This window comes from Tauraco erythrolophus, chromosome 4, assembly GCF_009769465.1.
Source record: "Tauraco erythrolophus isolate bTauEry1 chromosome 4, bTauEry1.pri, whole genome shotgun sequence".
NCBI classification, from domain to species: domain Eukaryota; kingdom Metazoa; phylum Chordata; class Aves; order Musophagiformes; family Musophagidae; genus Tauraco; species Tauraco erythrolophus.
This window is the reverse complement of record NC_141468.1, coordinates 42,230,628-42,257,955: the sequence shown is the minus strand read 5'-3', so window position 1 is coordinate 42,257,955 and position 27,328 is coordinate 42,230,628. Positions and strand designations below refer to the sequence as shown.

The window sequence follows — 27,328 nt, the reverse complement described above, 5'->3', positions numbered from 1 at the left end:
AAAGGGCATATGGAAATGAAGAAAGGGACTCCAAAGCATCACATGGAAGTATTGGCCACCAGGCATCACGTGAAGACTTCATATCTGGGTCTTCTTGGAAACGAAAGATTTGAACCTAAATTATTTCCTGGCTAAAATTCTACTGACTTCACAGGAAGACTTTGAACTTGAGGAGACGTTTAAATTTCACCATGATTCTGACACAGAGAAAGAAAATGTTTCGGTGATATGGTTGATCTCTGCTGAGAATTAATAACCTTCTCTGACTCACATGAGGAAGTTTTAGGAAATTCAAGCATGTGGAGTGTATCCAGAATGTTACGTTTTTGATCTCAGAAACCGCTAATCAAAGTTAAAATTGTATAATTTCACTATGTCTGACTCATTCTTCACCTGCAGGGAGAAATGTTAAGATAGTATTCAAAGCAAATCTTCATTGTGTAAAATCCTACATCTCATTCTTTAAAGGTGATTCGATGTTTAATGCTTGACTTTCATTTTTAATGTAGTAATTCTGTTATCTTGAACACTGTGACTTGTTCAAGGAATTCAGCCAAAAACCTCTGGAACCTGTTTTGAATGTAGTTGAGGAACAGAGGTACTTTGCTAACAAGCAGCATTTGAGATGCTTAAACTTTCCTTTGGACTTGTTCTTTACTATGATGCAATTAGATTGCACAGATTATCATTCGGGGAAAAAAACAAGTGAAGAGTCCCAGAGATCAGTCATCTTGAGAACTGAACGTGTTGAGCAAGGAGTTCATTTGAACTGATTTTGTTTTTTAGACACTGCAAATGGATGTAAACAAGCTGAATATCACATTGCTTCGGTTATTTCGCCAAGGAGTGGCAGCAGCACTGGGACTGTTACCTCAGCAAGTTCATATCAACAGACTCATTGTAAGTACCAAAGGGCTGTGTATAATAAAATGTACCTGGTTATTTTGAATTGTCTTAAATTTATTTTCCTGTCATTATGAAAAAGTAAAATAAAATAGGACAGAAAAATACTTTTTTTCCTTTTTTTTTAAACTGCACTACAGAAAAATAGATCTCCATTACAAAATGATTTAAATTTTCTTTTGAAAGCAAACTATTCTCAGTTACAGTCTAAAGAAAAATTAAGTCAGCTAAATCTCTTTTGAATCCTATTCATAAGTGGATTGCTTATCCCTTAGTTTTCATTCCAATTCAGTTCTGTATCACATTAAGAGACTCTTATTCGTGTTTTGTTTCTCAAAGGTTGAATTGCTCAAAAAATACATGTGATTCTGCCTTTCGAAGTCATCTTCACAATTTATTCTCAGATTTTCCATTAGTAAATTAAATGTCTTCTCACAATATTAATATTCATGTTTGCTATTCAGCTATAACAATCTATGCTCAGAAATTATCTTGTAGACTATGGTATCATATTTGCAAAAGATGATGACAAATTTGCTTCCAGCAACAAAGACTTTTTAAAAGCAATTGTATGCTTTTCTGTGTGTGGTTAAAAGCACACATTCTTAACACTGTGGTCTTTTTATGGCAGTTTTGCCATGAAACAAAAAAATCCACAACATCCTGTGTATACTGCTAGCATTCAAGTCACGTTGCACAGGGAAGAAGAGTTATTTTATTTTATTTTGCATGCAGGTTGAATATTAGGGAAGAAAACTGACAGGTTCAGCATAAAAGTATTTCCTGCCTTGATAGCTTGATAGGATTGTATACATCAAAAAGGATTATAAAACTCCTTCAAATAGCATCTCTGTGAGAAAGCATCACACAAGTACAGCGGAAAAGATCAATAGGAATGCAATGCAGCCCTTTTCATGTTCGCCAGGGGTGTCACTCATTCATGACAAGTGATGCTAAATCTCCTTTGTCCCCTGCATTAACCAGCATGAAAGGCTGAAAGACATATTCAGAGAAAAGCACAATTGAATGAGAAATGTTCCATAGTTTGGAATGTGTTTTTCAACATGCTAAGTCATTTAGTAACTTTCTCACTATGCTCTGTGGAAATTGTATAACCAAGGAGAAGAAATACGTGGTTTATTTTCCTACTGGCTCCATAGCTTTTCCCTTTCTCCTCTCATTTGTGATCTAAGGGAAGATATAATGTCATTTTACACCTTCATATAGCTCATAATACAGTAAGTACTATTAATTAATTAGTCTTCTCAACATCTGTAAAAGTCTGCCATGAGTTAATCTTTTAATGATATAAGAAAGAGCACAAAATTGTACTCTAGCTGCTCTAAAAATCACTCACAGAAAGTCAAAATTCACAAGGAACAAAGATACATCTTAGGAGACATTATTCCCACTTCTGTACTTCTAGCATGAGATAGTTCCTCTCATGCAGAGTGCTGGCAAGCAAGCAGGGCACATCATAATTGGTCTCACCTCACTTCAGCCTAGTCTAAGCCACTCATCTAGGTTCCCTGTAAAGCAACACAGAGAAGGGTAACTGGAGGAGGAGAGGCATTGAGATCCCGATTATTTTAGGATGGCTCAAATCATTCTCTGGAGATGCCAGTCTCTCTCCACTGACTTTGGATGTAGTTTAGATGACAGATGTGAGGTAAGCTGACTCCCTCCCAAGTGAGCAGCTCTCAGAAGTGATCAGAAGCCTGGCATTTGGACACAGGGAGAGCAGAGGACCTGCCAGCCTCTTACATATAACAACACATAGTGTGCCAGGAATTATTAACTGGGCATTTCCAGTGTCTCCTTAACCTTTCCAGTAAAACCTCTTCCCATAAAGGCCTTATAAAGGGCAGAGACACTCCTAAACAGAAGAGGCATAAAACACTGGGAATCCCCCCCCGCCAAGCCTTGCCTTGTGCCTGCTGCCTACACCCAGAACCAGTCCCCTACCCGTGTCAAAGACTGAGTAGCCTTGAATCAGCTTCTTCAGCTTGACAAAAGTCTCTGCCTTGAACTGACACTCCAGATCTGTAGGTCTGTTTTCACTCCTTATCACCCTGCTGATCTGAACATTCCCACTGAAAACTGCCCAGTCCCAGCAGTAGCCAATATCCTTACCAATCTTATCTAGCAGATGGACCCAGTAGCACATGTGAGAGCCCAGCGGGCAGACTTAGGGTAAACACGTTTCGAAGAGTCCCTTTCTGTGCAGCTCTACTTCTGAATGCAAAACTAGGTATTTTAACAATAGCAAAAGATATCTTTTTCTTCATTTCGGTAAAGGTAATGATGCACATGCAAGGTCGGGGGAAGGAGACAGGGGGAAATCAAGATTATCCCAGTTTGAACTGATCTCTCCCATCCCATAAGGGACTAGCAAATAACCAGACTAGTGAGATTCTTGCCTGCGCAGGCAGCAATGCAGGTAGTAGCTCCATGCTTACCTTGCATGTGTGGCACACCCCAGATCTGGACTCTACATCACGGCCTCAGCTAAACTGGCCATAGCCCCGGGGAACCTGGGTTCCCGCACACTGTGTGGACATCAGCACTGTCTGGAGTGATGGTCTCAGGTGCTGTTCTAGTCTGTCATGACCAGGGGAACTCTCTGGCAGGCCCTCCTCTTGTACCCTTGCGACAGAGTGTGCATTGTTGATGTCTCTAGTACAGCACCCCTTGGGCTACCAGGACTGCATGAAAGACACCAAAGCAGGAATTAATAGAGGGGAGAGTAGGCATTCTCAGCTTACCCATTGAATGTAAAAAACACTTTTCCAGTCCTTTCATTTTGTTGAGTCATTTTAAGGAGTTACACTGCAGGCAACTGAAAGGACTTTATACTTCACTGTGGTGTGTGTCTGCACTGTGTTGACACAGGATTGGAAAGCCGTGCCAAAATACCATGGCATTATACTAAGCATTCCTGTTGAAGGACCACCTTCTAAAGCAGGGCTGCATTTTCAGCTCAGATCAGATGAACTACCTGCTAAAATCTCTGCTGGCACTTTGCCCTTGACCCCATCCCATGGCTCTTCCCCTCACCATGTTACATTGACCTGTTTGGTTTAGTGGTACTAGGCTCAGGAAGAGGGTACCTTGTCAACAGTGAATGAGACAAAGCACACGTGCCCACATATGGTATTTGCATTTTCTTGCACAGTCAGATGGGATTTAAGGAGTCGGGAAACAGGTATATTCTCCTCACGCAGCAGGTTGCAGCCCTTATATTCCATGCTTCTGTTTTTGGAATTATAGTTAAAATCTATAGGCAGCAGAGATTATCTTATCTTAGATTGTCCCAGTGATTCTGCATTTTTTTTATTTTCCTAGGGGAAGAAGAACTGTGTGGAACTGTTTGTGTCCCCACTGAACAGAAAGCACGGAATTTCTGAGGCACTCCCATCTGAAGAAGTGCTGCGTTCCCTTAATATCAACATTTTGCATCAGAGTTTATCCCAGTTTGGAATAACAGAGGTCTCTCCTGAGGTTGGTTATCAATTTTCTAACCTGTAGTTTGTTACAGGTTAGGCAGTTATTACATCCCTGGTAGTTTTCTGGCTGAGATTCTCAAGCATAAGGCAGGAAATGTATAAGCTAAGATGGCATTACTGCTCTAAGGCAATTATACAGCCAGCCTTGTTTAGTTATTTTAATAGTGCTTCATTAGGCCGTTTAAGCATTAGTGTCCAGGTCCTCCTCACACAGCTGGGCTACCACTGAAATCAGACTTTAGATCCTAAGCATGCATTAACTGCCATAAAGGAAGCGGGCCCAAGGACTTTTGATCTACTAATGCAGGTCAGCAAGTGTAACGATTTCCATAGAGAGAGAATGAAACGCAGATGACGTGTCTGAGCATTACTACCTGTGTAACTTGTGTCCGACATGATTTAGAAAAACTGAATTTGTATGTTGTACCCATGCTTCTTTCTATTCTCAGGAGAAGTGAGACTTTCATTTTGTTTACCTGCTTCAAAAGAAGGACAAGAATAAAATTTGTATGATTACCTCCGTTTTTTGGAAGAAAAAAATCTGTTTCAAAGCAGAGACACTGCCATCTCCACAGTGTCCCAGACATTACCAGTGAGATGGACATCTAATTCTGGACTGACCACTTGAGCTATGCACAGCAAATGAAAAAAAGCAAAGGCCTTTAGGAAAGGAAATCACTGAGCTCATGGACATGGTCACATCACATTGCATTTTATTTAGTGTCTTAGAAACCCTTACCTATATATAAAGACCCTCAGAATTCAGTGTGAGGTCCAAATAACTTCAAACATGTTATCAAGAATCAGCATTTTCCGTTGAAGCTCCCTTTTTGAAAGAGGAGATGTCTACGTCCAAAAAAGTGGAAAAAAAAAGAGAGGTTCTGATGAGCTGTGGGTAAAGAGTTCCTGGTTTTTTACATCCAAATCTGTGTTTGAGCCATTGCTGAGTTAGTACTGGCTGTTGTGTTCACCTATATTTCTTCTGATTAGGAATGCTTTTGCTCATTTTAGGTATTCTAACTCTGTACAAAAAATGAAATGTAAAAACGAGGCCAGTTTAACGAAATTTTACATGCTTTACTACAGCAGCCTGCCACTATGAAAATGAGCAGATTCTCAGGTTTTACCTGTTCTAATACAAAATGAAGCCAAGCAGTGCTGCGCAAACGTCAAATCAGGTCTTTATATCGCCTGTCAGTGACCTGGGCTAAACTTGCTTTAGGTCAGAATTTCCTTTGTTACTGAAGTGTATGAGACTGACGGTTGTGATAGATGCAATTATCTGTTCCAACTGCTTCAGTTACAAATAACACTTCAGGCAGACATGGCACAAGAACATATATGAATTATAGATGAATGGAGAAATGGCATCGAGCTATGAAGAGATGCTGGAAAAAAACAAAGTGCTGAATTCAAGATCTCATCTATGTTAGATACATTTCAATAATCTGGAATGCTCAGATATTTGAATTTTCTCACTGGGAAGCAAACGTAGGCAACCAGACAGAATCATTTAGAAAAGAATTATTAGAATGAAAGTTGTACAGACTCTAACTCCTTCTAATTCATTGGAGAAACAAGAGATTGTTTTAATATTTCAGTTGCTAGCAAATTATCCAGCTAAGGCCCAGATCCTGAAAAAATCTTGCAGCTTTACACCAATAGATAGTCCTTCTGGATCTCGATAAATTGTTTACATGTGTAAGACTTCACAGAAAACAGCAACTAATAGACAACAACATATAATCTTGCTCAACTACTAACCAGTTATTTACTCTTCTCTCAACTTCCTATAAGAACAAATAGTGCCAAACAAAATAACAGCAAAGAAAATCAAAACAGGCAAACCTCTGAAGGAAGATACAAAGCTTTACATAGCTTTGACACATTATTTTACCCATTTTGTGTGTTTATTCCTGAACTATCCATCCTAATTAATTCATGAGCTAATAAATTGTACACTGTTCCACTAAAAAGTCTGAACACTTCACAACCAGTATTGTATGTGCATTCACAGTGTATGTCTGCAGAAAGGAAGCATTATCCTCATCTTTCTAGGTGGGGGGCTGACACAGAGGTGTTAGGGCTGGAATTTGTCTCCTTTTTTAGCTGCCTATTTCAGAATTAGCTGCCTAAGGGTTGAAAGTCTGCCAGCTCTCTCTACAGTAAACAGAAAGACAGAATTACCTCCAGCGGGCAGTTCATCCCATCTCTGAGATACCTTTCCTGAGATTGTTTAGTTGACTCTTTCTAACAGGGCTTAGCTTAAACTAGACCTCCAGTTGCAGAGGGTTAATGGTAGGGAAGGTTACCCTATCCTAAGAAACTTTACCAAGGTTAGGGAAATCCAAGTGGAAAACTGAAGCTCTCTGCTTAAAGTCTCAGCATATGCGATACCATGAACAGCAAAAGTCCCAGTGGATGTAGGTGACTGGAACTGTGTTTCCATTCATTCTAGTAATAGTTTTCCAATTCACATCTGCTGATGCATTAATCACTGGTTGATATATTTTCAATTGAATTGCCTGTCTCAAAATTCATATCCTAGTTTTTTATTCAGCAGTAGCTGAAAGAGCAGATTCCCTATATGTCTTTGCTGTAGGAGCCACTAGAGTCCTTTGCTGCCTGGTGTAGAATGGATTGTGTACCTATGGGAATGTGAAAATTTAATTTGATGGAGTCGTTGCCCTTTCAGGCATCCTGGGAAATGGCAATACTTTCCATATGTCCTCTCTCTTCCAATGACCTACTGTAGTTGTAGCATTTGCTCTTTTATTATGGTCTAAAGTTTGTCTCAAGTGAGATTTAGGATAGTGTTCTGCTCCATGGTGTGTAGCAGGGCCATGAGCAGACTTCCCCAGAACAAATTACCAAATTGTTTCTTTTTGGTGGGTCTAAATTCAGTGACTCAGATAGTCCATGTTATTATGGTGTGGGAATTTTGACTTCCTAATGTCTTTAAATTGTGCTCAGGGGAAAAAGAAAATACTATTGGATTTCAGAGCTTAGTAGAGTAGAAGAGAACTTGAAGTGGTTTTCAATTACAAGAGTAACTGAAGTTGCACTAAGTAAAATAAGGGTTACTGTCTTTTGAGAGATAAGCTAACTGCCTGCTTGGAGATGTGGCACGAAAAGAGAATTTTCCAGAGTTCATGCCAAAATTATGCAATCTGAAAATGTATCATTACAGCTTTCTTGCACAAGGCTTCTGTTGGTTGCCTTTGAAGTGTGTGGTATTAACTTCTTAGAGAAGAAATCAAAGGAACCAATCATGCACTTAAAGCATACAGAAAACGTAAGTCATTGTAAGGACAAGCGATCAAAACCAATAGCTTAGAAATTACAACAGCCTAGACCAACAAAGGCACCTGGGAACAAAGCAGACCTCAAGGACGTGCTCCCGTGATCAAGCAAGGCAGACGTGGCATTACACCTGCATGGGTGCAAGCAGAGCACTGCAACAGGGACAGGAGCCCTGCAGGCTTCCAGCTTTGACCTGAAATCACAACGCTTTATTGCACACATGTGTAGGGTAGAGTCTTTGGGAAAGCTTTGTCGTGAGAGATGTTAAGTGGCTATTATCCAGTGTCCTGGGAGTCTGAGTGGTCACCCATGTTCCTGCATGTTTTCACTGAGGCTGGAAGTGATTTCTTGGCAGACTTTCCTAACCTGCCTCAGCTAACATAGTTAAAATAGCAGAAAAAGCAAAGCAAGTCAGTGAAAACTTCAATGAAATCTTTTTGAGCTTAAGTTCAGTTCCCAGCTCCCTGTAAGCTTTGCTCTGAGCTCAGAACTACAGGTTGCCATGCTTTCATTAGTGTTTCAGCCCAAGGAACTAACTGGGATTAACTGACCCAATTTGCAATTTCACCTGTTTTCCAGTGAAAATCTACGTTTTCTGGCAGCTCCTGTTACCTTGACAGGATCTTTCAGTCACAGATTTTACAGTGACTACTTCAGGTTGATGTCTCTCTTGCTGTTATCAAAAGCTGGCTGCTCATTTTATTTGTTTGTAGAAATAATCCACTAGCTTTCCAGAAACATAGAATCATAGAATCAGAGAATAGTTTGAGTTGGAGGAGACCTTTAAAGGTAATCTAGTCCAGCCACCCTGCAGTAGACAGGGACATCTTCAACTAGATCAGGTTTTTCAGAGCCCCGTCCAACCTGACCTTGAATGTTTCCAGGGATGGGGCATCTGCCACCTCTCTGGGCAATCTGTTCCAGTGTCTCACCACCCTCATCGTAAAAAAATTCTTACTTATGTCTAATCTAAAGCTACCCGCTTTTAGTTTAAAATCATTACCCCTTGTCCTATTGCAACAGGCTCTGTTGAAATGTTTGTCCTCATCTTTCATGTAGTCCCCCTTTAAGTACTGGAAGGCTGCTAGAAGGTCTCCCTGAAGTCTTCTCTTCTCCAGGCTGAACAACCCCAACTCTCTCAGCCTATCTTCGTATGAGAGATGCTCCAGCCCTTGGATCATCTTTGTGGCCCTTCTATGGACCCACTCCAACAGCTCCATGTCCTTCTATGTTGGAGGCCATAGTGCTGAAAGCAGTACTGCAGGTGGGGTCTCACGAGAGCAGAGTAGAGGGGCAGAATCTCACTTGACCTGCTGGCTACACTTCTTTGGATGCAGCCCAGGATACGGTTGGCTTTCTGGGCTGCAAGTGCACATTGCCAGCTCATATCAACCTTTCATCTACCGGTACCCTCAAGTCCTTCCCCCAGGGCTGGTCTCAATCCCCTCATCCCCCAACCTGTATTGACATTGGGGATTGCCCCGACCAATGTGCAGGACCTTGCACTTAACCTTCTTGAACCTCATGAGGTTCATACGGGCCCGCTTCTTGAGCTTTTCCAGGTCCCTCTGGATGTCATCCCTTCCCTCAGGCAAGTCAACTGCACCACTCAGCTTGAAGCTGTTGGCAAACTTGCTGAGGATGCACTCGATCCCACTATGTCATTGATGAAGATATTAAACAGTACCTGGTCCTAATATAGACCCTTGAGGGACACCACTTGTCACCGATCTCCATCCGGACATTGAGCCATTGACCACTACCGTCTGTATGCGACAATCCAACCAATTCCTCGTCCACCAAACAGTCTACCCATCAAATCCATAACTAGAGAGAAGGATGTTGTGGGGGACAGTGTCAAAGGCCTTACAGAAGCCCAGACAGACAACATCCATAGTTTTTCCCTTATCCACTGGTGTAGTCACTCCGTCATAGAAGGCCACTAGGTTGATCAGGCAGGATTTACCCTAAGTGAAGCCAATAAGACCTATAGGCCAGAGCAGATTTTTAATGTCTTTTTTTTTTAAAAAAAAAGTTCATAAAAAAATCATTTTTCTAAACACATTTGTTCCAATTCGGAGCAAAGCAGATACCTGTGCAGGCACTCTTCAGTAAGGTTAGCAAAAACATGGGCTTGTTTAAAATGCATTGATTTTTCCCTATTTTGAATTATGTTGAATTTAAAGCATTTAAATTAACCCAGCTAATTCTGCCTGGATGATTCACCTTATTGCAGAGACTCCTTAGGGAATGGAGTAAAACACTGGGGGATGATGTACATGATGATGAGCCTTCCTCCCAGTTTGCTCTGGAACCTGATGGTGTCTAAACTGCTGAAACTCCTTTGCTCTGGTATTCCCCTGCCTTTATCGGCTGTGGCTTTTTGTATATTAGTTTATCTTCCTGCCCTCTGATGGTAGTGGTACATTCCTACTCCTCAAAAAACTATCTAAAAGTCTTACTGAATTCTCAGGCAGGAAAAGGCTTCCAACTGATTGAGAGAAATGTACAGTAACATCAGTCAATGGAGACACAGCACATCTCTGTGTGGGAGGCTCATTGCCCATAGTCATGGAGAGAAGTCCTCTCTTTTTTTGCGTTTTCCACAGCATTTGACCATCCTGTGAGCTTATATTTCCTGGGCATCAACAATTTGTAGGGAGCATGGCAGTTGCCGTCCCTCTTATCAGTTCTCCCTGACCAAGGAACAAAGTTCTGAATAAGCAGCACTGACATTTCGGAAAGAAATTCCTTATTGTGGGTGTGAAATGACTCAGTTACTGTAGGTCACAGCCTCTTCTGTCATTAGGGAGCAGGTTAAGCAATAACTCTGCTGTCCTGCATACTGCTCAGTTAGATTTGGGGGAGATATTTCCTTGGTTAGGTGAAGGTACTACTTCAGTGTTTCAAAATGATGTGTGAGATGTTAAAGTTGTGGTATATATATTTTTTTAATCCTTTTTACATTATTTGTTAATATTCTTTGAACTTTATTTTTTGAAAGACAAATCAGGGAAAAATGTATCCCAACCACATGTACCATTAGAGAGAGACATCATACAGATTAATTATATTAGATTCAGTTATGTATACAAAATCTATTACAAAATATTTTAAAAAGTTTTGTGGCACTAATGAATTACAGTTAATTAAAGTCTCTCATCCATTGACTCAAAAAGTCCTATTAGCTCTTCTTTTACTTTATAGTGTATTTGTCCTTTCAGTGAAGAGGTACAAAAACCCCCATTTACTCACTCAAAAAAAAGTCAGTATGGCCAATTCTCCTTCAACTCCTGCTTTTTGTCTAGATTTCCTCCTGAGAGATCTGAAATACCACAAAGCCGTCAGGTAACCTGACCAGGGTCAAACACTTAGTTTGTAGTTTATAGCTGCTGCTGTCGCTGTGGGATTCCCATGGAGCTCAACAGGAGCAGTCCCGAGTGTGGAGCAGCTGCGATTTTGGGCTCTGAGCCAGTATTGGGACCCGAGTCCTGTGCTGTGAGCACAGCAGAATAACCTTGCTGTGCTGAGGTAGCAGATTGCACGGAGAGCTGCACCTCGTTGGAGTGGCGACGCTGTTTGAATATGTCTAGGAACCATTTCTGCAGAAACACTTGGCAAGATTTCCAGCTTATCTTTGAAAGCCCTGGTTTTAAATTGCTCACTAAACACAAGAATGACACTTATAAACCGTGTTAAACTGTCAATACCTGCAATACTTTTAAGCCCAGATCATGAAAGAGTGCATGATTACACACACACACACACACACAAATACACTAATTTTACAAGGTCTGTTTCTGTAGTTTAGCAGAACAGGGTAAAGGATTTCCATTCTGGTCCCTAGGGCTATGACTTTCAAAGAAAACTCTTCTTTATTATACTTTCCGTTCTAAAGCGGTCAACCCCAGGTTATATACATGCATTTTTTTTTCCACAAGCAAGTCTCTGTAAATTAACCATGCTGCCAAATACTACTCTAAATGCTTGCATTTTGTGGCAGTATGGTCTGTGAATTGTCTTGCATCTGCATTGACTTTAATCTCCATTGTCCTGGCCCTTTCCAAAGCAAGCAGGGCACAAACCTGTGCCGAAAGGAGGACCATGAAAACTCTAGTGGGATCCAGCATGCAGCAGGTTTTTGTCAGCTTGTCCTCTCTTTCCCAGGGCATGATCTCCTCCTCCTCAGCAAGCCTTGCCACATCAATTCAACTTCATCAGGACTTTCTACATTTGGGAGGCTGGTGGACGCAAGGAGTTTGCTTGATATAGTAATTCTTCAAAAGAGCAGACTGATCAGTGACTAAGCAGATTTTGGAGCATGAAGTACCCATGTAAAGTGCTAGAGGGTCCCTGCAGTTGCACAGGTCCAGTGAGCAGCCACCCATCTTTAAACGGAGGAAATCTCCTCTGTGGAAAATTCCCAGACCTCCTACACAATGTCCTCAGAGAGGAAAAAAGGCCACCTTGAGATGGGAAGACAACTCACTAGTTAAATGAGATGTTTAATTAAAGCCATTAGAGAATTTCAGCGAAAGGGAAACACCAAGACCTTGAATGCTTGCAGTGAAAACCAGAATTTAATAAAGTAGTTTTCACTCAGGCTGAGAACCTTACTGAAAATACACAGTTGCTAAAAGAAAAGCAAGTAGCTGAAAATTGGGAGAGCAGTGTCTACTGAACTGCTGTCGTGGAAACACAAGGTGGACATACTTCATTCTAAATAATATGTTACAGTTACACCGAGGGTACATGTAGCCTGTTTCTATTACCAAATCTCTGTTTGGAAACATAGAGAAATAATGGTAATTTAATAGCCCAATCAAGTCCCCACACTGCAATAAAGCCAAAAATAAATTATTTTACAATTATTATTATTTGATGAACCCTGAGAGTTCCCTAGGACTTCTGGAAATTGTAGTGTGCACAGCTGTTTTAGAAATGTACTATCAGCAGGAACCCAAAGATAATGAGATTACTTTAAGCAGAATCAGAATTATAGATAGACAGATAATAAGATTACTTTCGACATGATCAGAATCTTTCACGTATGCACATGTATGTGTGCATGTGTAATCTAAAGGTGATGATGTCAGTGCTTCCCGGCTCACGAAGGCAAACTGGCAAGTCACCTGCTCTTTGCTCCTGTGTGGAGTGTAAACAGCGCCGAGTCTGGCGCGTGGGTGCTGGGGCCGGAGATAAGCACCGGGGAGAAGGAGGCAGGGCGAGCGGTTCCCGTAGCCCACGCGGGAGCACTGCCCTTTTGTCTGATGAGCCAGGTAGTTTCCAAGAAAGTCGGCGGGTCTTGTTTGCTCACCTTCAGCCAGCCCGTGACTCCCGGTGGAGGCTTATCTCAGCAGCCACGGAGAAGGTCTCAGATCATCTCGCGCAGCGTTCGGACGCCTGGGTCGCTGGCACGCACGCACAGACACACAGAGTGCAGGTGCGGAGGTGGGCGTGCAAATAGCAGCGTTCGAAGTGAGTGCCATATACTGTGGAATGTGAACTGTGACAAAGCTGAGGAGGGTGATTAATGCCTGACGAGAACTATTTAATCTGCGCACGCTACTGTGTAACTTTCTTTTCTCTTCTGTTTTATTGCTTAAAAAAGAAAAATGTTTTGCAAGGCCAGCGTGAAGCGGACAAAATCTGGAGCAAAGAAGGATTTTATGCGGTTGTCATATTTCTCAGCATCTTTGTCATTCTAGTAACTTGTTTAATGGTAAGTTTCCTTTTTTCCTCTTTTTGCTGTCCTTTACTTCATGCTTTTCTCAGTCTGAAGGATAGAGTCACGCGTTCTTTGCATGAGAAGTGTTTTCTGAAAACTATTAAAAACTCAGCTACAAGGTAAGAGTTGATCACTCTAATAATGCTGTGAAGCCAAAGTTTGAAGAACCACATTTCTTGATATATTTTGAGTCCAATTGAAGAATGTAACTAGAAGGAAGCTGAAGAAATAAATAATGGACTCTTAAATCTGCAGAGTAACTCTTTAGTGATGTGAGCAATAACTTCTCAACCTTCTTACTAAGGTCCTGGGATCCCTGAAGTTGCGTTAGCTGCCTGTATTTCAGTTTTATTCGATGGTAAAAACACCACCACATTGATACAATATTGTCAATGCACAATTGTTAGAGTGTGTGTCGGTATTCAGGTATCAAATATACAAATTTTAAACTGAAATGACTAGTAAGTACATGAAGGAGTGATCGTAGTTTTGAACAACTTTGCCATTCACATTGTATGAGTTCAGTGGCCAGGTTTCTGGCCATTAGACATACTGACTATGAGGTGTGCAAGTGTCACACAGAAGATGAACAACACCACACCACCACTGACTTTCATAGGGTAATTTTTGCGTTTTTCCAATGTTGTATCTCACGTTTTCCTTCTCTGAATTGCATATTTCTTCTGTGGTGCATAAATATTAGGATTTACTGAATTCTATGGGAATTCTCAGCATTTATGAACACATAGTATCTTGGAGTCTTTTGAGATATTTTGCTTTCAAACACATTTAATTTTCTTTAAGCTATATGGATTTCCCACTTATAACCTTGAGATGCAAAGAATGTTTAAACTGAAGATCGCATTTATAATAAAATCTTATTTAAGCTTTTAAAGTCTCCCTAAGATTTGAATACTGCTTATTATCTTACAACAATTATTGCTTTATATAATTTCTACTTCCTAGTCATCTGCATTTCTCCGTGTCATCTTACTCAAAAATAGGAGGGTAACTCTAGAAGTACTAAGTTTTAGTCAAGCTTCTTACTTTGGAGAAGCAGATATTTTGGTCACTACTGACTGTCTAACTGGAAGGGTATAGAAAATGCTGTGTGTCCTTGTCCTAGTACTACACAATATTTTCATCAGTTATTTAGAATGCGTAGACGGTATTGGGCATTGTAAGCCTTGTGGAGGACAGTATTATAACTTAAAATATTCTTAAGATGCTGGAGAAAAGATGGAAAGTAACAAGAATGCTGCTTGACAGGGACAAGAGCTCTGCTCATGTGCATCAATACAATGTAGGAAATACGTGGTAAAGCAATGGTTCTGTAGGAAATGTTCCAGTAGTGTTGCAGATCACACACTGAAGGAAATGAGTAACATCATGTTGTTACAAAAATTACACTTCTTGCCTTGGGATGTATAAATGAGGATGTGATCTCTAAGATCTGTATTCAACTCGGCTCTCATAATAATTTGGTTATAGTATCATGTCTTATTCTCTGCAGTCTCTTTCAGGTATCACACTTGTGAAAAATGTCAGGCAATTATAGTAGGGAGGAGATACAAGGGTGATCAGAGATGCAGAAGGCATGAAATTATTTGGTTTAGTTATGACAGAGAAAAGAAGAACAGGGAGAAACATGATAGTTCTCAAACACGGGAAGATTGCAAAGGCTGTGGTAAGGAAGAAGATAATACTTTCTCCACTGGGGATTGGAAAAGAAGCAAATTTTTTGAAAGGGTGATTTGGCTGACTCATTAGAAAGAACTTTGCTATCACAGCAGTCACTAGACCCCGGAGTACATTGCTTGGGGAAGCTCGGGAGTTTTCATTCCTTAAGGTTTTAGGCAAGCATCTGTCAGGAATAGTTTGACTGTTCCTGATCTGAAGTTAGGGCTGATGTAAATACTAGTAGACTCCTTGAACTCACTTCCAGATGGATTCACTATGATGCTGTGGTCTTTTCTGCAAGTATTGCTCTCTTTATCCGCTCCTAGGTCCAGCCTGTATCTTTATATGTGCTATGTTTATGCTGTGTAAATGGATACTGTCTCAGATTTTCCCAGGACCTGCTGATACATGGAGTATGTGCAATTTGTAAGGCTAATAAACAGCTCACATTGTTTTTCGTCTCAGTTTATGTGTGTCAGAGTGACAGATTATGAAAAGTAGGAATTCAGTATTTCAAATTCAGCCATTGCAGTCTATCAGACCATTCAGCTTTAGCATAAGGCATTGGGGCTCATCCTAAGTAGCTTTGGCTGTAGCAACCATATGAGACCACCAAAATGTGGCCACTTTTTTGGGCATCTGTTTGTCCATAGGTGGTTACTTGTAGTTTAGAGGGTCCAAAAGCAGAAAGCTTAGGCTGCATCTGTAGATGACTTGGAAGTGTCCTTTAAAGTGTGGAGTGGGAAGTACTTTAAGTGATGATTATGATGATCAACAGTGCTCAGCATAAGGCAGCTGAATTGTCAGTGTTATTGCTTTGTTCTGTGTAATTTCTACAGAAATTGTAAAACGTGCAGCCTTGGCTCTTAACTGTTTTATAGATCATTGTACTTCTTTATGCTGAGAGTGCACTGTACATTAACAGCTTTTAGGCTTCTTAGTGCTTGGCTGGCATTTAACAAATATCTGGCCTCTATACATAAGAATCTACAGTGCAGAGTATTACTAAGCAGCGTAATACAGTAGCACGTGAGCTAAATTCGGACTTGTAAATTGTACCTCAGAGGTCGTTTTATGTATTTACTCAGCTAGTCCTCGTTGTTATGGTATGGGAACCTCTTGCATCCAAGGAGCAATTCATCCTATGTGGAAACCAGCGCACAGCTCATTGCTATCCTCATGATGGGCTGACCATGGGCTCACTTCCACTGGGAACATTGTACATCATTTATAAAGTTTGCCAAGCAAAGTGCTAAGTAAGAATAAATATTTTTAGCACTCGTGGCTTCTGTATTTTTTATTTTACATAGATAGAGAAATAACTGAGCCATCATCAAATTTACTAAATAACACAGTATTTTACAGTAGGTTAAATTACCTGCTATCTTATTTCTTACCAATTTTGCCTATTTTAATAACCCAGAAAGTTTGCATATCCTTTTTTTTTTTTTTTAATAATGTACGTGTAAGTATCTGTTGAGTAGCCTGGAAGTTTCACCTTCAGATTATGAAATATTTGTAGCTAGTTTTGATAAGGAGGTTTCCTAAATGTTTTTCTTTTTCCCACTAAAAAAAAGTAATCTAAAAGTAGGATTTTTTTTTCTTTTAAAATAATGAAAGACATGAACTTTGAGCAACCTGACCCGTGAAAGATGTCCCTGCTTATGGCAGGGAGGTTGGACTTGGCGATCTTTAAAGGTCCCTTCGGACCCAAACTATTCTATGAATCTGTAATTCCAGGAACTTTGCCTTGTCAACAAGTTGTGAGGATCTAAATTTTTACTACGGTCTCGGTGTTTCAGGAGTTATGAACAGTTATTTGATGTTTTGGGAAGATGTTACTTAAATGATAAATATTTTTTCAGCTTCATGATTTTATTCTGGAATTTCTTTAACAAGAAGAATATTGAATAACAAAAAGTGCATTCCAGCATCAAATTTGCACGACCTGTCTCTTGTTCTTAAACATAAAAGTTTCAGGATTCATAAAGTGGTGCAGGACTTCTGAAAACACTTTGATTATAGAATATATACAACTAACTAGTATCAGCCTATCAACTTCAACTTTTGCCACTTTAAAGATTTAAATCAAAATTAATGGTATGTATTCTCATCATACTGCACAGTGTTTAAGCCAACTTGAAATTAGGGGGTTTGTCTATAAACTATTCCTAGATTTTCTGAATTCTTTTATTCTGCTTCTATAGAACTTTTTCTAGTGTGTTCAAAGCACGGTATCCAAATGCCTTCCAGTAATGCATCAAACAATACAACTAGCATCTGTCACTTTTTTTTTTTCTTTCATTCCTCCACCAGGGTTTGAGGGAAAAATTTTGTTAGTCAATTTCCTTCTTATTTATATACATGCACGACAGCTCTGCTCATGCAGAGATACACACACAGCCTTACACACATGTTGATAACTACTTGTTAGAGAGAAGACTTTTAATTAGAGTGAACTGTCTTAATTTCCATGGTTTCTGGGAGACTTTACTATGCAATTCTTGGTGCTCTGAATTTCTCTAGGCAGATGAGTTTTCGTATCATTGCTCCACATAACCATTGCCAAGATCTTCATTCTAGAGACATAGTTAACTCATTGGGATTTCTTGTTAATTTCTGAAGATGAATAAAAGCACTTTCCACTGGTATTTTGAATGGATAGGTACAAGCTACTGGCCAAGCTAGGGTGTAAGATGTCAGCTTTCCTTTGCAGAAATCTGAGCAGAGATATAAAGAGTGAGTGTCACGCTGTCAGCATCCCCCTGTCATTCTTCCATATAAGCTGAGTCAAAGAGGCAGCAGAAGGACGAGTTATTTTCCTTTTGGACTGTGCTTTGAACCCTAGGCTTATGAAAAAATTACAGATGACTCGCCCTGTGTGTCCTGGAAAGTAGTACTCCGTGTTGTTCAGTTACTCCATGTGTCCTGATTATCCTCACAATGAATTTTCTAGGGTATCAGTAAAATGTCATTTTTCCTAATTTAGGGGCTTCATATCTGTTTCCATTCATACTGACAGATGTGTTTAAACTGATTTGAAATATGAGTACAACTAAGTAGTTCCCTTTGCAGAGCTTGGTGATTGGGTTGATCACTGTCTTTTTGGCCATTTCTGTTTATTTCATTTTCACCTGGAATTAATTAAAAACATGATGGCCCTGACCACACTTTCTGAGGAATGTGCGTTAGCTCTTAGATAAAATGTGGTTCTTTAGCTTTTTTTCAACTTCTTCTGGTGGCAGGGTCTAATAATAGAGTGTTAAAAAGGATATGAAATAATACTCATCCAGATTTTTGGAGTTCAGAACATAATTCCAGGGACAAAACTTTGTCAAAACGTATCAGTGACGAGAAGGTATGGTTAACATTGTCATGACTGTGAATGTCTCAGCTGTTTGTCTATGAGTTACCAGAAACAAATGAGACCAAAGGGATCGCTGGAGGAAAAGAGGGTTAAAATATTTCAAGCCCCTGTTTTATCTTTACTGATACCTGTGTCCTTGCTTCACAGTAGGGCTGTTTTTTCTGCAGAATAATGGCAAAGAGCAGCTTATCTTATCCATGCAATTTAATTCTAAACTCTTCTGAATGAACAGATGGTTTACGTAGCTAAGTCTTGTTTAATGGGTGTATTGCTAATGACATTAGGTCAGTTCCCAGCTAAACCTCTAATGCTAATCCTTGAAAAAACAAATGCATCAGATATATCCAGTCTTCTCTGGAAGGCTATGGAGTGATAGATCTTTATGTGGTGCTAGCTGGGCAACAGCTGTCAAAGAGCTTCTGACCTGCAGCTGAAAAATGCTTTGGTCTAGGCTTTGTCTTTAAACCAGGATTCAATTCGAATGCTTTACGGCAACAGATGAAGCAGAGTAGAAGGTATAATGGTATCTGCAGACATCTTCCAAGAGCTGTGTAAGTGCCTTTCACCCACCTCCACACACAATACTTACGATAGTAATTCTCGTAAGTTTCACAGATTGTAAGGCACATTTTGAAAATGGCACAATTACGACTCAGAAATCCTTTTTGACATTCCCCTTAAGAGAGAGAAGATATGTTAAATAGGCATAACACAGGTTCCTCTGGAGTGACATTAGCAAACACGTGCTGCCCACCAGTCCTCGCCAAGCCAGTGTACAGCAACATCAGCGTGGAGTTCAGTGGAAGAGAATCAGTACAACATCTGAAAAGCTTTTGCTGCTGATATCCAACATCCAAGTTCATAAGCAATAGGTGGACGGAGAATCTTGGTATCACAATATCTTCAGACGTCAATGTCTCGGTAATTGTAAAACACACTTTTCTGAACAGATAATGAAGTATCTTCACAGACAGCGCATTGCTTCAGCTTTATTCCAGAACAGAGTCTGTTTCTCTGAGGATATTGAGAGATATCCTTATACTGATGAGTATTTCAGAGTAGTAGCAGCCTACCATTACAAAAGTGGCCTAGTAAAGTTACTCTGTTCAACCATCAGCTCCATGCAAAATGAGTAAGAGCTTTTAAGAACATCTGCTCTAAAACAAATTGAGGCTACTGTAATTAGAGACATGTACCTGGATATATCTTGAGCATCTATTTTATTTTGTGCCGTTGTCTCTCTTGTGTTAAAATTCTTTCAAATTTTGCTGCAATTACTCTGTTGATCAGTATTTCCTTTTTCACAGTGTCTTTTGTAATTATTTTCCATTCTATGTAATTTGCCCCTTTAATTTACAACTGCAGGTATTGCAAATAATTACTGGCTCACAACAAGAACTGCTAAAATCCCTGCCGCCCACGTGTACACACTGTGGTTTATGTAATGGAAATATTTATCTTGTTGTGGGAAACGCTGTGTAACACAACTTGTGGCTTACCTTCTAGGAAAGAAAGCCACGTATAGCAATCTTATCCAGTATTTGTGATACTTTCCTTGCTGTGTTTACCAGGGAATTGAGATTGGGCTTTCCTCTTCATTTCTCTAGGTTCTGTACAGATTGAAGGAGAAGATCCAGTTATCACTGAGACAAGAGAAGGAAAAGAAGCAGGAGATCCACCTCTCACCCCTTCCCTTGCAAACAACTCAGTCGGAGTATAAGACCACCAACAGCATGGTCCAGCCTGAACAGGCTCCAAAGGTTGTCAATGTTGTAGTGGACCCTCAAGGCCAATGTGTTCCTGAGCTCAAACCTCCCCTGTGTGCCAGTCCGTCTCCTTTCAGAATGAAACCTGTGGGGCTCCAGGAAAGGTAGGATGGTGCCTGGCATGGTCAGGATTTGTTCTGCTTTGTTATACTCATGCTGCATGATTTCATATGTGTCATTTGAGAAGTGGGATTTTGGTGTGTTGATATCTATCTCATGGGTATTCTCTCCTTTCCTTTTCATATGAGCAGAGGTCCTGAATTTTTGGCTGAGATTAACTGCAGTACTGGAATTCTTTTTGCTAATTTGTTTCCTCCTCTTTCCAACAATTACTCCAAAAACATAATTTTTCATTTTCCGTTGATTTTTGCCTGTTTTGATCCTGGAGATCCTTGCAGAGGGCACAAGTGCTGGTTATTTTTTTGTCAGCAAAGGATGTTCCCATTGTCAGGAAGTCCCTAGTACATGGGAAACTTAGAAAGAAGAAATATTTATACCGAGTGCATTTACCAATCTCATACAGTGTTTCCATTGTCACCTGTAGATAATTTTTCTTCTTAAATCCAGCTTTCCATGATGGTTGAGTTACTGTCCAAGGTCTACAGGCTTTAAAGAAAGAAGAGAAAGAAGTGATTAGTAATGAAGCCGACCCTTGTGTGCAGCTCCTCAGAAACACTTGAACACCAAACCTTCCCACTCATTCTACCTTTCAAAAACTGGGCTAGGGCTCTTTTTATAAAACTAGTTATTCTTCCCATAGGAGAGTGCACACTGACATCTGTCTCTCCTCTGTTAGAAACCTATATAATTTCTTGCCTGATGGCTGCAGGCCACTTTCATAAAACATCAGTGCTCTGAATAACTAACATAGCATGCAGCCATGCAACTGAACTTTCCTACCCTGGCGCAGACGATAAATGAAAAAGCAGATGCCACACAGATATGACAGAAAAATCAGAATGAAAAGGAGACCAAGCGAAGCCTTGCCTGTGAGGACTCTCAGAGTTAAGCAGTCACCCTGATTCAGCTTGAACCATGGGATTTCAATGACAGAGATTTTATCAATGGCTTTATGAGCCACAGACAGAGCTGAGGGAGGGGAACTGATTCTTCCATCAGTAAAAGATGCTGAAAGGCAGAGCTGTCGTAAAATATGTGGTGATATCACTGCAGCTAAAAAAATAGGGAATGGATGAAGCAAGTAAATACATTTTGGTAGTTGCTGTCATTCCACAAGACCCTAAAAATAAAGCACATGAGCATGGAGATCATATAGCTAATTTATAATACCCAGTACCTAATATAACATATGTAATGGTTGAGAGGGATTGGGGTGAAGGAATTTGTAGAGGGAGTTTGTACTCAAGGACCGAGGAAGAAATTTTTCCATTGCTCAAACAAAGAAAATAAAACTGTTGATCTAGGATCTTGATTTCCACCACCACAGATAAGAACTCATCATTTAATACTCCTAACCCAAATTTCATCCTTTGGGAGTACAAAGTTCTGAGTCAAACGTGTCAAAATGGAGAGCTGAGATACAAAGAGGAAACTAAACCTGATGTTTGATCAAATAAACTATGTGTCTCATCTTGTTACTAAGGAAAAAGAAGTTGAAGGAACTGAGCACTTCAGTTTCTACTGTAAAAGAACACTGATAGACCATTGTGAAAAAGTGAAAGCAATTGTGATAACATCCCATTTTGCAGTTCTTTTTGTCATGTTTAACACAGTTACACTTTATCAGCCCAAATCCACTTCTAAGAAATGCTAGTTTAAGTTTATTTAAGTTGTGATATGAAGATGTGGGGATGTGAAGGAGAGAAATTTAAGGAATAGGTTGTCTTCTCTTCCTCTGAAATAAGTAGCTTTTATTACATATATTTCTCACTTATTTACTATATCCTGTATATGTACTATGAAAAAATTTACACACATTTTGACACACAGAAACACTGGAGGTAAAAAGTAATAATGCAGCAACACATTTTGCCTCAGATATCACCTAATGACCAGGTACGTAGACAGTTTAAAACCCTCTCCAACTTTCCGCCCCAGAACAACCTTGCACTAGACAACCTTGGGCCACCCTCATTACATATGGGAGCGGTGGACCTTACAGCGTGGGTCTGCACACGGCAAGCAGCACACTATGCACAAAACACTCTGCTCGCAGCCTGTTTTCTGTCAGTATGGAGGGGGATCAAGCCTGGAGGTCTCCCCCTGCTCGTAGCCACAGCCTAGGGTCACCCGTTCAATAATGTTTGCTACCCTGATTTTGGTTTCTGCCAGAGAAAGAAGCTCTTGGCTGGCTAGTGTGGATATGAGACCTCCTTGACAAACTTAGGATTGAGATTCCTTTGGCCAGATGGCTTGACAGTGGTTCCTGAGTAGTATTTTCTAACTATCCAAACCCCCAGGTTTGATTCCTTAAATGTGATCCATAGTCAAGAAATGCCTAGTATAATCCAGATCAAACTGTATCTCTTCAAAGAGAAGTCAATGGACCATGGGCCAAACCAGGGAGTGAGCCAACGGCTGTGCCTAGCCATCTAGATGGGATGTTTGTGACAGTACTGAAGGACAGGGCAGAAAATCCAGATGATGTCTGCCTCTCAAGCTCTCTCTGCTCTGCATGGTAGGTGCTGCTTTGAGGAGCATCTCTAAATGCAAAAATACGGTGGAACTGAGTTTTCACAAAGTACCATGTCGCCATCTGGCCCTCTGAACCTTTCCATTTTCAGTAGGAATAGCATTGGCTTGTGCAGAGGCAGTCAAATTGTTAAAGGACAACTGTCCATAGATCAAAACATTTCTAGGAGTTTGTCCAGCTTCTTAAAATGTATTGTGCTTCTGAATACTAGAGCCAAGTCCATGTGTGTTTTTTTTCTGCATCTCTGGAAAGGCTCATACTCAGCTATTTCTATCAGACACAGCTTCCCCAGCAGATTTTGCAACATTGGCACTATGAAACATGTAGAATGCTGCAGATTATTTTTATGTGACACATACACACCCGGGTGCTTGATGCCTTTGCTGAAGGCAGATGTGAGTGAGCTCGAGCACGGGGAGGCTGACACCCAGAGCCCGCGGGCGGCATTGCCTCCTGCCCCAGGGCTGGCTTCGAGGCGACCAGCAGGTTCTCCTCTTTGGCTGTAGCTCTTGGAGGAGGGAAGGTGGTCACATAGTCAGGATGGTAGCTCACCCAGCGGCCTCAGGAGGTGAGTTATTTTCCTGAATGCTGATCAGGGGTGTGTGCCCTTGTGCAGCATGCGGTTGGGGAAGGGATGGAGCGGTGGTGGCCGATAGTGGAGGATGGACCCACAGGTGTGGAGGTGAGAGGGCTGTTAGAACAAAGAGGCACTGACCCTCTTCTATTACAATAGATGATGAATTCTAATACAATCATGAATACTGGGGCAGGCAAGTCAAGGGCTGTCTTCAGAGCATCCTGGCATCCTCTGGATCATTCAGTACAGAATGCTTCATAGTTGCTCTCTTCTGATGTTTTCACAACTGCTGCTCCTTTGCAGCAAAGACCTTCTCCATTGGCAACACATGCAGTGCTGTTACTGACCGAAGGAGCAAGAGAGCTAATGTTGTACTCCTGTGGGTGTCTTCAGTGATGAACTGTCACAATATCATAGCGTCAACGCCTGAATTTAGGACGTAAATGTTCCTTTTCTCTTCCCTGAGTATATCCATGAATATTGCATCAGTGTTTATTTTTCTACTTAGCTTTTATAGGTTTACATGAATAATACATGCTTTTTCCTTCAGCAGAGTAAGGCTTCCTTTTATTCTGCTGGTTGGTCCAAAATTCATCTTGATATAAATGGTCCTAGCCAAAATCAGAATCTGGTGAAGTGGGATGTGATATTTTAAATTTCATTCTGATATATCAAGCATTGAAAATTCTTAGTACAAGCAGTGAGTTGTTAACACACAAGCATGGTGGGGATATAAATATAAATAAGTTACCACACCAGCACAGTATTCACTTGGTTTACAACTGGATTTAGTTTTCCTCCAGCCAATGCTGCTGTGAGTTTTAGTCCCAGTATTATTTGTGACTAGGACAACAGTATTTCAACTAATTAGTGCACAACGTACTGTTTTGTTCAAATTAGTTACTACCTAGCATGCAAACACACATAAAAGAAAAGAAAATGTGGAAAATAGCTCTTCTACTGCATGTGGTAAAAAACATAAACAGTGCTTTGAAAAGTCCTCTCAAGCATTTGTATTCCATCCTATCCACAAAGACCTAAAACTGTGGCATTACGTCTAAATAATCAGTGGGAAAAATCACAGCACTATTTTTTCTCAGTCTGTTACATCTTCATTGGAAAATTATTCTGTTGAAAAGGCAGAGTTCCTTATGTTCACATATCAGGATGCTAGGGGCATGCAGGACTCTCATTCAGACCAAGAAACATTTTACATGTGCTTCATGGTAATTTTTTTTCCTCTGTAAATAAATACAAGACAGTGGAGACTATAATAGAAAAAAAGTTTGGCAAATAGAGCAAAAACCTGGCAGGTAAGTGAAATGATAAAATATTTTTAAAATATGAAATAAAAGAATTCTGCAAGGTTATGGGGGTGCTGCCAGGGCACAGGAAAACAGAAGATACTCTGTGAAAGGGAAGGCAGGCAACCCCAGTGTGAGTAAAACTGGAGGGGAGAGGGCCGCTCACTGGCATCATGCAATACACACTGTGCAACGAAGTCTACAGCCTCTGGAGAGAATCAGTAGGCATCAGAATAGAGAATAGTAGGGGCAAAATCACCTAAATCAATGTCAACTGTAACTCCCTACAAACATAACAGATAGGACTGAATCTTGGCTTCAACTCTGATTGTGAGAACTGTGTGTGATGTTACTTTTACCCACAAAGCAGAGCAATACTATAAAAACCCTATGCCACAGTTAATGGACTATAACTAGTGAGATTTCTCTTACCATTCTGAAGATGCCTGTAGTTGACAGCAGAATTCTTTTCTCCAGTTCTTAGAAGTGTTCAGTGGACATACAATGAGTGTAGCTCACTGTAAGCGTAATGAAATAAAAGTTAAAATAATGTGCATTATAAAGCTACTAAATACTCGCTTCCTCTGTTCACTTCCTCACAAGATGAGAAAAAGAGACACTCTGATGGAAAAGAAAGATGGTAGATTTTAAAATAACTTTTAAAAAATTTATTCAGACAACCCGTACTACTAGTCTGTGGAACTCGCTGCCAAAAGAGAAAGTTTGAATCAGGAATGTATTAGCAAGAGGTACTCACACATATAGTCACATAAATAATGAGAGCAATTATTGTTCTCTGTCTGCCTTTGGCATCCCTCCTCAGAAATGTCTTGTATTTGATGCCTTTACAGGGAAAATCATGGACTGTTTGGGCTTCAAGTTTGGAGGTGGAAGAAAATTCCCATGTTAATATTGATAACTATTCTCTTTTATTAGTTATTCTGCATAGACACAGAAATTAAGCTATTGTTCCAGCCACCTATACAATTTCTGTACTCTGTCAGTTGCCATCTGGATGACAAATGCTGTGGATGACAAACACTGACGGTAATACCTATTTTCCTGGTGTTAGAAAAGCAGTATCCGTTAAAATGAATCATTATCCTAACAATACCATATACCAAATAAACCTTGTAAGAAATGTTGGAACTAGGGTAAAAAACCTGATGTGCACTTTGCTTGATTAATATAATGCCAACTGCATCTCAGGATATCACAGTTCAACCAAATCTCTGCTCTAATGGATGAGAAAAATTTCCAACAATTCTCTCTGTTCTGTTCTGAATTTTAGATCACAGAGCACCGTTGCTGCAAATATAATCACGGTGTTGCTGATCTGTTATCTTTATACAAAAACCATCCATTGTGAGTAATCATTTCAAGTAATGTTCAGAGGGTAGCACCTTGCAGTTGGACTACTGTAAACATGCCAGGTTTTGTAGTTTATGACACAAGCATGGGAACTTAATATATTTACAGGAAGGGGCCTTGAATTTCCTGGCGAAAATATACTAGCTTTGCATAGATTTGGAGGATATATTTACCCTATTGTGTGGAGCTGAATATGCTTTCTGCATTCTTAATTTAAATCCTAGGGATTGTTTTCAGGAAAATGTCAGTGTAATTGTTCAAAGCACAGCTATGTGCCAAGATGAAAGTACTAGCTGGGGAACAATTTTACAGTGATATCCTATCAGAAGGAATTTGCAAAACACCAGAGACCAGTAAACTGAGTTTGAGGTGGGAGGCAGGAATTTTTGTGCTCCGGTCCGTCTCTGCCACTGACTCACTAGAGCACTTTGGACATGCCATATAAACCTCCTCCAGCCACACTTCTAAACACTGGATAGAGACTGGCTGGCTGGTGCGTCCATCTGAAGAGATGTAGCAAAGATGAGAACCTTAACCTGAAGTACAGTAAAAGTCCTACATGCTACTGTTTGTTGCACATCATTTAAGAAGAGTGAGAGGATACAATAAAAAAAAAAACCACCCACAAACAAAACACTTTCTGAAGGACCTAAAAATGCATTTCTCCTGTTTGGCAGACCACCTCTCAGCTATGTTCTGTCCTGGTCTGTAAGATGCACTAATGAATTCAGTACATCCAGAAACACTTAGCTAGCAGAGATTGGTTTGTGTCCATACTGCCAAGCTCTCTTTACCTCCAAGAGAGCAGGGGCGGGATGCCGACTGCCTACGGGGAATGGTTTGTGTGTGAGCTGGTTCCCAAGCTGTGTCAGTGAATTGCTTTGGAGGGCCCTTGTTGGCAAAGGCTAAAATCAAGCCGGGGCTGCAAGGCTCGAAACACAGCGATACCAATCACCGAGTTTCAGTGCCTGGGATTGTTTCCTGGCTCTGTTGAATTTCTTCTTCTAGATGTAGCTTGCACATGAAGAAGCGCACAGCTGGCGTCGCAGCTCACATAAAGGTAGCGGTCGTGATGGTGGGCAGCTGCTGAGGGGCTGTGCCTTCTAGTAACGCTCCTTCCAGCACATGGTCTCCCCGCAGCCCGGCATTGTGGCTTCCCTCCTCCTCAGG

General features: G+C 40.5%; 1 protein-coding gene across 1 annotated transcript in view; it reads left to right on the top strand.

The window, feature by feature from the left end:
• Positions 1-27,328, top strand: part of PTPRR (protein tyrosine phosphatase receptor type R) — a 153,306-nt gene that overhangs the window by 75,832 nt on the left and 50,146 nt on the right. The window contains exons 4-7 of the mRNA XM_086610723.1: positions 787-900; positions 4,249-4,404; positions 13,324-13,434; positions 20,095-20,357. Of these exons, the coding sequence (XP_086466849.1) occupies positions 787-900; positions 4,249-4,404; positions 13,324-13,434; positions 20,095-20,357 (644 nt within the window). The remainder of the gene's footprint in view (positions 1-786; positions 901-4,248; positions 4,405-13,323; positions 13,435-20,094; positions 20,358-27,328) is intronic.